The following is a 13,756-nucleotide window of genomic DNA, read 5'->3' on the forward strand; positions in this document are numbered from 1 at the left end:
ATATATATATATATATATATATATATATATATATATATATATATATATATATATATATATATATAATGGCCTCGAAAGGCGGTTCTATTTCTTCTTCTATATATATACACTCAGCGATACAGTTGTGGCCAAATATATTGGCACCTTTGCACTTGTTTCAAATAACTCACAATTTTCTCGTGTACCCCGATTTAGAATAGGTACACCGTATCCCTGCGTGCATCGTAAGAGGCGACCAAGGGTTGGCGTCAGGAAGGGCATCCGGCCATAAAAAAACATTGCCTCAAACAGGGAACCATGATTGTCATGGGGCCCGCAAGGCTAACCCCCGCTCTAGCGGGGAAAATGGCCTTAAAACGATCATTCATTTTCTCGAAAAATAAGTTGAAATTGACCAAAGTATTTGGTCTGCACAATTCTTTATTTCACTGTTAATATTACAGAACCTTTTTTATTCAGAACATAATATATCCTTTTAAATCAGCAAATAAATAGAAATGGCATTGACAAAATTATAGACACCCTTGACTTAACATTTAGTAGCACAACCTTTGGACAAAATAACTGCAAAATAACTGCTTTCTGAAGTGTGTTTGAGGTCATTGTCCTGCTGCAAGACCCATGACCTTCGATGGAGATCCAGCTTTCTGACACTGGGTTGAACATTGTGCTCCAAAATGCCTTGATAATCTCCTGATTTCATGATGCCATGCACACATTCAAGGCATGTAAACATGCCAATAGTTTTGGCAACGACTGTACACACACATCTACACAGTATATGTACATACTGTATGTACAGACTGTACATACAGTATATGGCATGCTTTTGGAACAATGGTTATCGTAACCTCACCTGGCTCAGTGGGAAAATATTTTCTCCATGTAAAGTGAATGGTAAAACTTACCCATCTGGTGTCCATCGGGGTCTTTTTTTTTTTTTTTTTTTTTTTTTTTTTTGTATACAAGATCGAGGCTCGTGAAAGAGCGAACATTAATCACACAGAAAGACAAACAGACAAACAGACACATAAAACAAATAACATTGGGAGCGGTAGACAAGATGGGGAGAGAGAGGGGGAGAGAGAGAGAGAGAGAGAGTGTCCATCGGGGTCTTGGACGTTTCCAAGCTGAGAATATGGCGTGAATGGTTCGCTACTTCATGGCAAGGTGTTGCCAAAACATCACGGCCAGGTTATCAGCACACAATGGCCTACTACTTTTGAAAGATGCCATGGCAGAAGGAAGAGTAAGCTTAAAATCCCCTTCAAAGTGTGGAATGCTCATTAATGCACTGGCCTGCCTACAAGGATGGTAGGACTAAGACTAAAATTGAGAGGTGGTAAATGAGTTTATTTACTTTCATGAATATACAGTACATCAGTCTTTATTAAATATATTCAATGTTTCTATGGAAATGAAATTTCTAAATGCAAGTATGATGCCAATAAGAATTGACCACAAAGCAGTCTCAAAATTGACTTCATGAGTTATGGTGGTGATCAACCAAACATTCTCACTAATAAAATGATGCTTAACCTCAAGCTTTTTGCCAAAGTACAAGGAATAAATCACTCAACTGGGCAATCGTGCAGCTTGAAAAAGAAGAGAAATTACATAAGAAGAAATATCCAGGAGATGATAAAAGGAAAGAATAATATGAAAATTCCTTCTCTTTGTAGATGACTATGGCACTTGTGCATTGATCTTTCTCATGAAAGAACTAGTTCTTCCTTGGTTGTACGAAGGCTGCACAAAACACAAACAGAACACACTTGTCAATGCAATGGCATCAGGAACGAAAGGGCAAACTTCAATGTCTTCCCCTATATTTAATTCGACGAGGGCACTTTTTTGTGCGTATTAAAATGAAGTTTTGTTAGGCCACAGTCTTGCTTTACAAAACTGAGGTTCATGGAAGCTCATGGATTTATACCCTCTTGCACCTCACCTTTCCATTAGCCTTGATCTTGTAAAGAAAAAAAAGGAAAATAAGGCAACAAACTCAGTTGGACAGTTAGCTCAGTAGGATTCAACAAGCGAGGGATTGAGCTAACGAAAAAAAGAGGAGAGAGAGGAAGGGGAAGCATTAAGTCTTTCAGACAAATTTGCTTAAAGTTATGATGATGTGTAGCACACTCTTTACAGAGTGTTGGTGCTGCCAAAGCGGTTTCTTGGCCCGGGTTATGCTCAGTGGTTTGTCATTGCCTTCCCAGCAGTCAGTCAGGGCAGGAATAAAACAATTTTCACAAGGTATTGTAACGGTTTTGAGAAGTGTAACGAATTTGAGAAGTGTAACGGTTTTTGAGAAGTGTAACAATTTTGGAGGAAGTGTAACGAATGTGAAAAGTATGGTTTTGTTGTGTGTAACACCCTCGTAATGTAAATAATGGTCGCAGCCGTCCTCCAAGTTAATTCCATGAAACTTACACACAGGCCACGATATATCTTTTTAAATAGTGTATTTCCTTATTCCATGGAGGCTAAATATGTGTTTCCCACTAGATTGACTCTGCATTGTATCAAACGAAATAAGCGTAGGCCCCTTTCAATTTCCCCAATCATCTCCGCTCCCCCAAAGTTCCTTTCAAAAGCGGTGCGAGTGGTGTTCAATCCCGCAAGCCGCCATTGCCCATGTGCTAATCTCGGAGAAGAGGGGGGTAGGAGCCGCCAACTCACAGGCGTGGCACGTCGTCATGATCAAAAGAGGAATCGGACAGCCCTAACAGCCAACCAGCACCGCGGTTAGCGACCCGGTAGGCGTGCCCTCGCAGCCGGCGGCTTGATTCCGCCCGGAGTAATAAAAGCGACTGGAAGGGACTGCTTCAGGAGATGAGAGAAGAGGTGACCTGCGAGAGGAGCTGTGAGCTGTGAGACGAGAGACGCTCCAAACCCAAAAAGGAGAGATACTTGGGGAGGAAACAAGGTTTAAAGAGACGCGCTGAGAGGAGGGAGACGGCTCCACCAGAAGGAGAGGAACAGGTGTGACCGAGCCAGCGCGTGACGTCTACAGCATCGGCAGCGGATACGCGGCCGAGGGTTTTCCCGCCAAAAACGCAAGGAATTGAGAGCTGCTGCCTCCTACCCTGCCTCCCTCTCCAGCAATCCACCTCAAGCCATACCTGCCTGCAATATCCCCCGTGTAAGTGTGAACGTCGTCTGTCCTAATCGTTGCCCTGGGGTTAAGTAAATTGAATAGTATAAGCTAACGATGCACTGTGTGACTGCTTCTTCCATCCATTGCTGTAAATAATTTTGGTCGCTCTTTCTTTTTGCTTGTGTGTGTATAATAAATCTGTTCTTCTTCCGTACTCTGTCTTCTTCTCTTTTCCTTCTCTTTCGGTCGCTTTAGAGGTTTCCCGATTGAATATCTGTGGTGCGATCTGGTCAACGTTGGGGGAGTCGGGCCAATTGGGGATCCTGTTAGGTCGCGGTTGGACCATCCGCTCGGCCCATCGTAACATCTAAACCGCGATCAGTAACAGTATAAATGACAAAAGACTTCATGCATTTTGCAACTTGAAAAAAAACAAAAAACCAGCATAACATCTGATTCCTGGGAACACAAAACAAATTCATAATATTGTTTTTTGGTGAATAAGTGTGCATATTACTAAAATTAGAAGCCAAGGGGTTATGTTATTATCCTTATTCAAATGCACAATTCAAAATACCTCTCGCTGCGTAATTCAAAATACCTCACTGCACTGGAAAACGTGGGGAGAGGAATACTGTACTGTGAAGGGCAGGGACTTGTAATACCCTTTCCCACCTGGAGTTGTGCTACACGATACATATTTACACAGAGAATTTGCGTCTCCCCCGCCTCCTCCCCCCCCCCCCCCCCCACCCCCCTCCCACCAATACCACTGGCAAAAATCAAAACACCCCTATACACTAAGTGGGGTCATGCTGATCCCACGTAGCAAGTCTGGATATAATCAGCCCAGAACTGAAGGAGTAGTGCGACAAACACACACGCACAAACAAACACACCCCGGTCCTTGAATTATAGTAAGGATTAATACTCGGTTTTTAGCATCAAACAAAATGTTTCTGGAAAAAAATTTTTTTTTTGCAAATATCGACTGTCAATAAACCGTTTTACTGTACTGTAACATATATGTTATATTGTTCAACGACCGTCAGCGAAGCGACAGGTTCAATGCTAGTCATTAAAATCATCAGTCATCTGACCATTTTCAGAGAGCCTCCTCAGCGTCGACGAGTCTGGCATTTCACTCAGGCCAACTGGCACGGTCTTCAAGCAGCCATCAATCATCTGGACTGGTCTCCCATCTCTACTGCCTCTGACATAAATTCTTCCTGGGAATTCTTCCAAAGCTCTCTCTCATGCACAGATTTATCCCATCTCGTCTTCTGTTGTCATACCCATGTTGTCATATGTTGTCATACCCTGTTCCTCTCATGCACTGTTGTCATACCCTTCCTCCCGTCCATGGTACACGGAATCTTGTGGTGAGGCGATTGCCCAGAAACAACTTGCTTTCGTCTCCTGGAAAGCAAATCCAACGGAAGGAAATCTCATTTCCTTTCACAAAGCCCGAAACAAGTGTGTGTCCACGCTCAGGAGAGCCAGGAAACAATATCTCTCCGTTCTCAGGACCGAACTCTCTTATCTGTCTCCCTCTTCCAAATCCTGGTGGCGTCTGGTCAAATCTGTTTCTGGTGTTTGTTCCCCCTCCATCCCCTCCCTCACCTCAAATGGCCACACGGCTGACTCCGCACGCGAAAAAGCTGAATGCCTCAACTCTGTGTTTGCCTCTAAATCTTGTGTCCCAAACCCATCCCTCTCTGTACCCACCGTACCCAGTCGTACCCAGCTGCTCCTGGACTCTGTGTCCTTTCCTCCTGACAAGGTGGAAAAGTTTCTGTCAACCCTCGACTCGGATTCTGCAACTGGACCTGACGGCATCAGCCCACGGGTCCTTAAATCCTGTTCTTCCGCTCTTTCACTCCCTCTCTCTGTTCTCTTCACCCTCTCTTTTGCTCAAGGTCATCTTCCATCTGCTTGGAAATCTGCCAACATCACCGCTTTGCACAAAAAAGGTGCAAAAACAGATCCCAGCAACTACAGACCAATCAGCCTTCTCCCAATTATCAGCAAAGTCATGGAATCCATCATTGCTTCAGATATGAAATCTTTCCTCTTCTCCAACGGCTTGATCTCTGATCATCAATTTGGTTTCAGACCTGGACACTCTACTCTGGACATGCTGCTTCTGCTTTCTCAACAATGGATGGAGGTCCTCAATGCCAAACAGGAAATTAGAGCAGTCTCTCTTGACATATCACGTGCCTTCGATACGGTCTGGCACCCCGCTCTGCTCACCAAACTCTCCTCTTTTGGTATCCATGGAAATCTCCACGCATGGCTGGCGGACTTCCTCTCTAGTCGTAGTCAACGTGTGGCCCTGAATGGGTTTCTCTCATCTCCTCTTCCTGTTCAGGCTGGAGTTCCACAAGGCAGTGTTCTAGGCCCTGTCCTTTTTCTGGTCTTCATCAATGATCTCTCTGACTCTCTTGAAAATCCTCTGTATCTCTTTGCTGATGACTCTACTCTCTGTCGCTCCATTCTTCATCCCTCAGATCGGCAGTCTGCTGCCTCCTCACTCTCTGCAGACCTGGACAAAATCACAGACTGGGCAAACAAGTGGAACATCTATCTATAATTCCAGTAATCTCTGTGTGTTTGTTTGTTTGTACGTTTGTTTGTTTGTACGTTTGTTTGTCTGTGACCGCTGTTTCTCGACAACCACGGGTCCGATATACTTGAAACTTGCCAGGTATATTGCTGGGGACCCGAGGATGTGCCTTTTCAAGGTTTCATATTAATCGGACAATTACTTACCGAGCTATGTCCAAAAAACGATTCAACCAATCAGAGAGCAGCGAGCTATCGCGTGTGCCGAACGTGGCGAACACACTCTGCCTCGGATGGCACATTTGAGAGCGTATTCATTTATTTCACGTTTGCAAACTATGTTGGCGCTATGTTGGCGTTAAACTATGTTTTAAAACTAATAAAAACGAATTTGCGATTCATCGTAACTGCGATATACGACCTTCCGGACAGTGAGGACTGCACTTCCGGCATCCAATTACAGAACGCGTTATTGCGTAGGCGTGGCCGATGTGAGAGCGAGCTGATGCTGAGCCCAGCGCGTGCGCCATTACGGTACGTAATTCGATTTCTTCCGGAGAAAATAATAATTTCTCGATAGAGGGGGGATATAAATAGAGGGGGGGACCCCGGGGGGATTGTCACTGTACTCGCAAGCCGTTCGCCGTTCGCTTTGGCGTTGCGAATGGACCAAAACATTTCATGGACCAAACCATTTCATGTAAAGCGTTCGCCGTTCGCTTTGGCGTTGCGAATGGACCAAAACATTTCATGGACCAAACCATTTCATGTAAATAGAGGGGGGGATATAATTTTAGATATAGATATAGTACGGGCATGCCCTAGTGTCTTTCAATCCTGACAAATCTCACACTCTTACGATGTCTCTCCGAAAAGACCGACTGGACAACCCTCCCATCCACTTTCTGAATAATCCTCTCCAAGAAGTTCTGTCACTCAAGCTTTTGGGTCTCACTATCTGCCATGATCTTTCCTGGGAAAACCACATTTCAAATCTGGCCTCCAAAGCCAGTCGCCGACTGGGCATCCTCCGTCGTGCGAAGTCCTTCCTTGGCACACCTGAGCTCCTCACCACATACAAGGCTTTCATCCGCAGCTCAATGGAATACTGCTCTCCCCTCTGGGCTGGTGCTCCTGCCTCACACCTAGCTCGTCTTCACGCTGTTGAAACCAAAGCATTCAGAATCATTGGAATCTCCCGCGATGAAGCTAACTCCAAGGGCCTCTCACTCACTCACCGCAGGCAGGTTGGTGGTCTTTCCATCTTCTACCGACTCCTCTCTGGCCTTGCCCCCCCAGCTCTCTCTGGGCTCTGTCCCGCAAATATTCCTACAGGTCGCACAAGATCTGCCTGCAACCCTCTTATGGTCAAACTGCCAAAATCAAGACTCTCTGCTCACCTTCACTCCTTCATTCCTCTTTTCTCCCGCCTCTGGAACAAACTCCCTCACTCTCTTCAATCCCACTCCACCCTCCAGGTCTTTAAAACAGCTGTTCACCACCATCTCTTATCTTCCCCCATCCAAAACCTTGATCTTTTCTACCCCCGCTAATTTCACCCCAATTCCACTTTTTTGAAATACCAACTTCTGTCCTGGAAGTCATTGGTGTCCTTGTGTTTTATACTTCTTCCTCCACCCCCCCCCCCCCCTTCCCATGCCTCCTCCCCCCAAGCCCTCTCCCTTCCACACATCTCCCTGCTCTCAAATGTTGTGTTTGTGTGCTTCACCTTCTCTCCCCATCTTGTTTTCCGCTCCCGCTTTTTATATATTTTGTTTGTCTGGTTGATTTGTTTGTGAAGTAAATGTTAGCTCTTTCACGAGCCTCGATTCAGTATACAAAAAAAAAAAAAAAAAAAATAAATAAATAGAGTAATGTTTATTATTTTGTTCATAAGAAGATAAAATAATTAAATAACTACATTTTGACAATGCAACTTCAAATTGATATTTGTATTTGAGCTATGGGGTGCAGCATAAATGCATAATAGAGAGAGAACATGCTGTATTATCTCAGTGTAGAATGTAGGAATGTTTGTATTAAAATGGTTTATACCACTGTTTTTTGTCCATTTTCTTGACAAAGCATAAAGTCCATTATCTCTACTGATTTGGAGATACTCCCCGCCCCCCCCCCCCCCCTTTGGGAGAACTGCTGATCCCCTGAGAGGACCCCTGATCCAAAATCTAAAAATCTAAAACGAGCTATCCTGTGGACCATCGAATAGAAGGTCTGTGTTGGGTTTCAGAGCAATCAGTTGGTAAATAAGGTAAGACTAGGGATCCAAAGTTTCAGGGGATAACCCCTCCCTGGGAGAACCTTTGATCCCCTGGGAGGACTGCTGATTCGAAATCGAAAAATCTAAGACCAAGCGATCCTGTGGACCATCAAGTAGAAGGGCTGTATCAGGTTTCAGAGCAACCGCTTGGTAAGTAAGGGACGAGTATGGATCCAAAGTTTGGGGGTCAACACCCCTGGGAGCCCCATGATCCAAAATCAAAACATCTAAGCCCCAGCAATTTTGCGGGCTACTGTCTTGTATTCATGTTTTAAGGTTTCAGAACAATCAGCCGGGTGATAAGGGAGGACTAGCAAAAAGTTAACGGATGACCGGATGGAGGGAGAGACATTCGGATGTCACGATCCATTTTTAAAGTAAATCTCTTCGAGAATCGAGATGAGATGACCTAAAAATGTGTAATTGACAGCTGCAATTATTTATTTGAGTGAAGATGGACTTATTACGACTGTCAGACACCGTGCTTTGACCAGACCACTTCAGGCTTGGCGTTCAGCTTTTAATTGCCATTGAAAAAGCAAGTGGCCCTTATGGCAATGCATCAAGTACTGGCACTTCATTGTATGAAAACTGCTCAAAACCTCTGCTATCATGACTCAGAATCACATTATTTCTTTGAGCAGATTCCATATGGCTGCGGTTTCCATGAATGGGATATGCTGTTAATGCAAACACGAGAATGCAAATCTGGGTCAAAGAACAGGAAGTACATTTGGTATCAGGCTTCATCATGCCATTGGCCTGTAGAAATGTTTACTACGTATCTATTTCCATCCTACATAGCAGCTTGATCTCCATCTCTATCAAGTGTTTCACATATTTTTTGCAGGTAAGCAAATACCTCTCAATTTGTTGCATTCAGTTTTGTGTTTGTATGTCCTTCAGCATTACTAGTTCCTGGAAACTTAGTGGAGCCCAAAGTGTATTGCACAATTAAGTAGCATAAATGAATGGGTGTATGTTTTAATTGCCATATACGTATGTATGCCATATACGTCAAACATTATATTCATTATAACTGGCTAGATGGAATGCTCTGCAGAAATGATAGTCCCAACTAAAATAAATAAATTAACTTCAGGTCTTGAATCAGTTTGAAACACAGTGGTGGATTCAAAATGGAGTATATTGTTCACTGAAGACCCTATTCAAATTACTGGATATGAATTATCAGGTATTAAACAGTCTGCACACCAACAGAGAACAGAAAAATGCCTACCTGCTCGTGAAACATGATGAGCAGCTATTTTCCTGCAGGATGCTCGCTCTATTTCTAACAGTTTACGATGCAGATCACACGTGGAATTGCAGTTCATCAGTGTGGAGACAAAGTTGATGCTGTTCAGCAGAAAGCCATTGGCCGAGCAAGCTGATAGGCAAACAGGAGGGATGTTAAGAGCCACTTGCTTTGATGGAATTGAGCTATATTTTAATATTTCGAACTTTTCTGCAACTACGAGCTGTGGTCATGTTCACCTGGCACTGCAGCTGTCCGCCTAGTTGTTACAAGACCATTTGTGGGTGGTACAGTAAATCGAGTGACATTACCTAAGCAGCGTGTGCTGGAGCAACAGATGCTAAGTTTCCTTCTGTGCCTTGTAATCTCCTGCTCGATCTCTTCTCGGCAAATATGCATCGGGTTGACATCTGCCTCGTGGAGGAAGGGAACAGACAAAACAAGGTTGGATGGGATGTTAAGATGACAATACAGTGGGAAATGCATACAAAATCAATTTTGGTGAAAAATGTTTGCTACATGTTTAATCTGCAGGTATAGCATGGTATTCAAAAAGTTTCAGAAACGTCATGGTGAATAAAAGGAGAGCAAGAGTGCGGCAGGAAGCACATTGGACTTGTTATTTTTAGCTTTGGCTTTGGAAAATGAGGACTGGCTGAAATTATGTTACCAAAGTCAAGATGTCCAACCGATTAAACACCCAAACAATTTTAACAGCAGCATGCACTTTACAAATAAAATGGAAGAAAGTAAAAGATTAAAAAAAACTCACCGATATTCTCTTTTGATATTCCTAGCCAAGGAGTTTCTTGCTTCCCACTTCCTTTCTTCCTGAAAGAGAAGTGTACAGCACAACAATCACCTGGAATTTAACATCATCTACCAAAAGTATTGTTACAGGTGCCGGGTTTCGGGGTTTACCACAAGGGGACTTCTCAGACTCCTCCCGAACTCCGGTCCCGAGACCACAAGCCACGGATAACTCCGTGGTCCGGCGGGTTGCTAGTCAACCACAGACGCCGATTGATACCGCCAAACCTGGCAGGGTCCTCGCTCTTTTACAAAACTCGTTACCTTTCCGGGTGGGTTGGCGATTGTCAATTGGGGCACGTACCCTCGGTGTGTTCGAATGGAACCATCAATTACATACCCGGCTAAATTACGGAGCCAGTGGGGAAGAAGTTCCCGACTATCTAAACTATTACACACTTAACCAAGCCAAAAGGAAATGAGATGAAACGGGCAGGATGGAAACAAAGCATTTAGCAAAGAAGCAAATATTTACAAGGATTAATCATGAAAGAGACACATTTATACAGTCACAATAATCAATGAGGAAAGAAAAGGCACAGTTACACAGTTATAAATTTCCTACCCTTAATGCTTAATGGAACATATCTCCTAAGTCGGCACACAAATTATGATAATAGGCTTCTGGATGATTGGCATGCAAGAATGCTTATAGTTGTGCTGATGTGTACAGTGTACTTCCACTGAGCTAGAGTCCAATCGTGCAAGTTGCACTGTGTGAGTGAGTGATGCAAAGCAACACAGCAGTCACACCTACTGGATGAATGCCTCTGTGATGAAAAACTGCGATCAGAAGATTTTGCAGAAGAATGATTGCATTACACGATGAACAACAATAATGAAACCAACAGCAGCAACAACAACAACAACAACAACAACGTTGTTGATGGCATTCCATGATGATGGCATTCCACTGTACGGATCTATCCATCTCATCAGTTTCCTGCAAACCCATGCATTCCATGTCTTTCTTGACATTTTCAATCCATGCTTCTTTAAGACGTCTGTTCGGTTTTCTTCCTTGCTTTCTTTAGAGCTTCATCTTTTTTGATCTTCAGTGCACCTGGCCATACCAACAAAGTCTTCTCTTCCTAAGTTCTTCTACACTACTCGTATCGATTTCAAATCTCTTCCTTATTTTTGAGCTTGGACTTTTTCTTTCCGAGACTATCCATTCATCCATCGTATCATTCTCAACTCTGTTCTTTCCATTATTTTTGAAATATTATATCCCCAATGATCACTTTTCACTTCCATACATCAATACCAGTCGTATACCGGTTTAGTCCGACAGCCAAACTATGTTTTCAGGTCATAGCCTTGTTTTGGCATCTTAAGTTTTTTTTTGGTGAATTTCACTTGCAAAGACCACAAATTTGAAAAATATTTTTACTCGACTTCTGTCAGCATTGGGCAATTTGAGATCATTAGCATACAACACAATGGCTGCCAAAATACAAAATTTCTTCTTGAACAAATATCCAAATAGTCTAAGTATTGTCAAGCTGATAAATATTGTATATTTCACTCAGGTCTTCAATATAGACATGTTTGAGGTCGCATAATATCGATGTATTGTTTGTCTCAATACACATATCACTCCAGATGCCATTCCACAATCACAGTATGTGCCTCATCACATGAGAATCTTTCATGAAGAGTTCAAGCACGCTTGCTGGTAAGGCCTCCATGCTCCTCAGATAATACACACCATATATCTTGCATAATTGATGTGTAGTCAGGTTCACTATGTTATAAATAAAAAATAACCACATTTAGAGGCCATTTTTCCCCGCAAAGCGGGGGTTGGCTTTTTTCGGGGACCGTGGTTGTTGTTGTTGTTTTTTGGTCCCCTTTTTGAAGCAATGTTTTACGGCCGGATGCCCTTCCTGCCGCCAACCCTTTTTGTCACCTTTTATGACAAACAGGGAATTACCAGTGAACTGGTACTCAATTTGCCGACCTCGGAAGGATGACAGGCTGAGTCAACCCCCCTGGCGTTAATTCAGCGATCGACCGGGATTCGAACCCAGGATCCTGGGATCCTAAGCTGGCACCCTAGCCGCTAGCCCAACACCAACACTATGTTAACAAATATAATTTCTTTCAAAATTTTGGGATTAGCAAAACTATACATTTTTGGAATCTTCAGAGCATGGAGAATCTGAAAATCAATGTTGGCATTTGCACAGACACCTGCATGGCCGCCATTTTGGATTTTGAAAATGGCCGCCATAAAATACATATTTTGCGCTATCTCGGCTTCTAGTCAACCTAGAGACTTAATTAAATATGCTAATCCTATGTTTTCTGGGTCAAGGAATCCAATAAAGGCCTCAAAATAGTGCTCAGGATTATAGAAAAGCAACAAACAAAGGTAATTGAAAACCATTGTCTTTATATTTGTGATATAACTGTATTACATAATACATGATATTGCAAGTCCTTTGAAGTTATAGGTTGTTATAGGAAGTTATAGGTAGTATCAGATTGAACTATAAGTCCTATACACAGGATCTATGAGGTCTATACCGTTCAGGAATATGCTTTTACAGATCTTCATCACTGTCCTGAGTGTCATTTTCGCAAAGGTGTCCACGCAAATGTAAACATTAATTTTTGGATTCCTCATGCTCTGAATATTCCAAAAATGTATAGTTTTGCTAATCTACCAAAATTTTGAATGAAAAAACAAAGTGAACCTGACTAGTGCCTGGATGCAAAGAAGTATGTCGCTCAAGCTTTTGGGTCTCACTATCTGCCATGATCTTTCTTGGGAAAACCACATTTCCAAGCTGGCCTGCAAAGCCAGTCGCCGACTGGGCATCCTCCGTCGTGCGAAGTCCTTCCTAGGCACACCTGAGCTCCTCACCACATACAAGGCTTTCATCCGCAGCTCAATGGAATACTGTTCTCCCCTATGGGCTGGTGCTCCTGCCTCACACCTAGCTCGGCTTCATGCTGTTGAAACCAAAGCTTTCAGAATCATTGGAATCTCCCGCGATGAAGCTATCTCTGAGGGCCTTTCACTCACTCACCGCAGGCAGGTAGGTGGTCTTTCTGTCTTCTACCGACTCCTCTCCGGCCTTGCTCCCCCAGCTCTCTCTGTGCTCTGTCCCCCAAATATTCCTACAGGTCGCACAATATCTGCCAGCAAGCCTCTGATGGTTAAACTGCCAAAATCTCGACTCTCTGCTCACCTTCACTCCTCCATTCCTCTTTTCTCCCGCCTCTGGAACAAACTCCCACACTCCCTTCAATCCCACTCCTCCCTCCAGGTCTTTAAAACAGCTGTTCACCACCATCTCTTATCTTCCCCCATCCAAAACCTTGATCTTTTCTACCCCCGCTAATTCACCCCAGATCCACCTTGTTTGAAATTCCAACTTCTTTCCTGGAAGTCCTGGCAGTGTCCATATGTTTTATACCTCTCCCACCGCCCCCTTCCCATGCCCCCCCCCCCAAAGCCCTCGCCCTCTCTCAGATCTCTCGATGTCTCCATGTCTCTCGGTCCCTGCTCTCAAATGTTGTGTTTGTGTCCTTCCCCCTCTCTCCCCATCTTGTCTACCGCTCCCGATGTTATATGTTTTATGTGTCGGTTTGTCTTTCTGTGTGATTAATGTTCGCTCTTTCACGAGCCTCGATCTTGTATACAAAAAAGAAAAAAAAAGAAAAAAAAAAAGTAAGTTTAACTGCCTGTAGGTGAAGAGGCCAACAATCACCTTCTCGTTCTGCCCTTACATAC

At 43.5% G+C, this 13,756-nt stretch overlaps 1 protein-coding gene across 2 annotated transcripts in view; it reads right to left on the bottom strand.

Annotated features, from left to right (window-relative positions):
- Positions 1-1,332: 1,332 nt before the first annotated feature.
- TERB1 (telomere repeat binding bouquet formation protein 1) overlaps positions 1,333-13,756 on the bottom strand; it is a 64,599-nt gene continuing 52,175 nt past the window's right edge. For both annotated transcript variants that reach the window (XM_068131182.2, XM_068131183.2), the window contains 4 exons: positions 9,974-10,032; positions 9,513-9,611; positions 9,184-9,333; positions 1,333-1,749 (listed from right to left, as the gene is read on the bottom strand). In XM_068131182.2, coding sequence (XP_067987283.2) covers positions 1,724-1,749; positions 9,184-9,333; positions 9,513-9,611; positions 9,974-10,032 — 334 coding nt within the window. In that variant the 3' untranslated portion in view covers positions 1,333-1,723. The remainder of the gene's footprint in view (positions 1,750-9,183; positions 9,334-9,512; positions 9,612-9,973; positions 10,033-13,756) is intronic.

Source organism: Myxine glutinosa, chromosome 11 (assembly GCF_964187855.1).
Source record: "Myxine glutinosa chromosome 11, kmMyxGlut1.1, whole genome shotgun sequence".
Taxonomy (NCBI): Eukaryota; Metazoa; Chordata; class Myxini; order Myxiniformes; family Myxinidae; genus Myxine; species Myxine glutinosa.